Raw genomic sequence first — 1,833 nt, forward strand, 5'->3', positions numbered from 1 at the left:
GCAATTGAAAGGTACTTGGCATTGACATCATTTATCTGATCGCTATCAATACTATTAATCAAGTCCATAAACTATTTAAAAGGTATGGGCAAACACTAAGATCCCTCATTATAGTAATGTAGAAATTATTTATACAATAAAATATATGGTGGAGGTATTTACAAGATACTAAAAACTATCAATACTATTAATCAAGTCCATAAACTATTTATAAGGTAAGGGCAAACACTAAGATCCCTCATTATAGTAATGTAGAAATTATTTATACAATAAAATATATGGTGGAGGTATTTACAAGATACTAAAAATACACATTGACATTGGAGCTTAATGGTATCAGTTTCATTCATAATTTTGATTATAAAAATAAGTATTGTTTGAGCAATATGCCTTTGCTGTTGTGTTGTTGTCTGGAGTTGAGTTGATAAAGTTCTTATTAATTTGTCCCCCATAATAAGGACTGAGTTGGGAATGTTCATATTTTTACCTGTATATTTATTTTTGTTACCGTATTCTCTGTTAGGGAATGAGTGTTGATCGAATAATAATCCATAGCATTTAAGCTATATGGGCAAGTCTTCTTCACTTTAGATGTGGATGGTTTTATCCTCATCCTTTCTCTTCATTAGGATCCTTCCTTCATGTACCCAAACGTGCTTATATCCTTTGTCCCTGGCAATTGATAAAGTTCTTATTAATTTGTCCCCCATAATAAGGACTGAGTTGGGAATGTACATATTTTTACCTGTATATTTATTTTTGTTACCGTATTCTCTCTTAGGGAATGAGTGTTCATCGAATAATAATCCATAGCATTTAAGCTATATGGGCAAGTCTTCTTCACTTTTGATGTGGATGGTTTTATCCTCATCCTTTCTCTTCATTAGGATCCTTCCTTCATGTACCCAAACGTGCTTATATCCTTTGTCCCTGGCAAATGCTTTTGTTTTGTTGAGCAGTTGTTTGTATGCTGGGCACAGATGTTCAGATATATAAATTGTAGCATCAGGTAGTTTAGCATCTACATCCTTAGAGGATAGTCCACGTTTAGCAGTTTTTCTGAACTTCTTTGCTGCTTGAAGAATTTTGTTTCTTGTCCAGCGAGATGTTAGGTGAACCACAATGTTCTTCCCATTCTTATTGAATTTGGGTACTCTATGCGTTGCCTGTATGTCTTCGTCCTTTATCTCCCGGTAGCCTGCAGCCCTAATGACCGACTTCACCACTTCACGAATATCTTCATCTTTCTTTTCGGGTAAATTTGTAATTTCAATATTATTAATCCGTAGCCTCTGATCAAAGGAATCTAGGCGCTCTTGCATTTTTGTAATTTTCTTGTCCTTAAGGTTTAGTTCCAGTTTGAGCACCTTGTTTTCCTCAACCAGTGCTGTGACTTTTGCGTTTGTATCCGCAAGTTGTGCCACCATGAAGCTTATTTTCTTATTCATGTCCTCCAGCATACTCTGTATGTTTCTGTCTGTTGACGAGGTTCTTTGCAGAGCTGGTTTTGGAGCCTCCATCTTGGAACACTCAGGACAAAACCATTTGGTTTTGTCTGTTTTCATCACCTTGACTTGAGCTTCAGTTAACCCAGCACAGGTGAAATGTGCTGATTTCTCACATTTCTTACATGTTAGATTATCATCACCCCTCTTGATTAATATATTACATGTAATACACTGCATTGTATCAATAGTTTGGAATAAGTAGACAATTTATTGTTTTATTGGATACTATTTAATCTTCAAACAACTGTTGGTTGGTTTATTGGGTTCTGTTTAAGTTTTAGCTTCGAGTTGAGAAAAAAGAAAAAGAGAACCTTATCGCACTTGC

The 1,833-nt window shown here is 35.1% G+C and overlaps 1 protein-coding gene across 1 annotated transcript; it reads right to left on the reverse strand.

Annotated features, from left to right (window-relative positions):
* Window positions 1-821: 821 nt before the first annotated feature.
* LOC103518318 lies at window positions 822-1,685 on the reverse strand. The gene has a single exon (XM_008483381.1). It carries the CDS (start codon window positions 1,683-1,685, stop codon window positions 822-824), a length of 864 nt encoding a protein of 287 aa, XP_008481603.1.
* Between the last annotated feature and the right edge of the window lie 148 nt (window positions 1,686-1,833).

Source organism: Diaphorina citri, unplaced genomic scaffold (genome assembly GCF_000475195.1).
Source record: "Diaphorina citri unplaced genomic scaffold, Diaci psyllid genome assembly version 1.1 scaffold2153, whole genome shotgun sequence".
In the NCBI taxonomy this organism is placed as follows: domain Eukaryota; kingdom Metazoa; phylum Arthropoda; class Insecta; order Hemiptera; family Psyllidae; genus Diaphorina; species Diaphorina citri.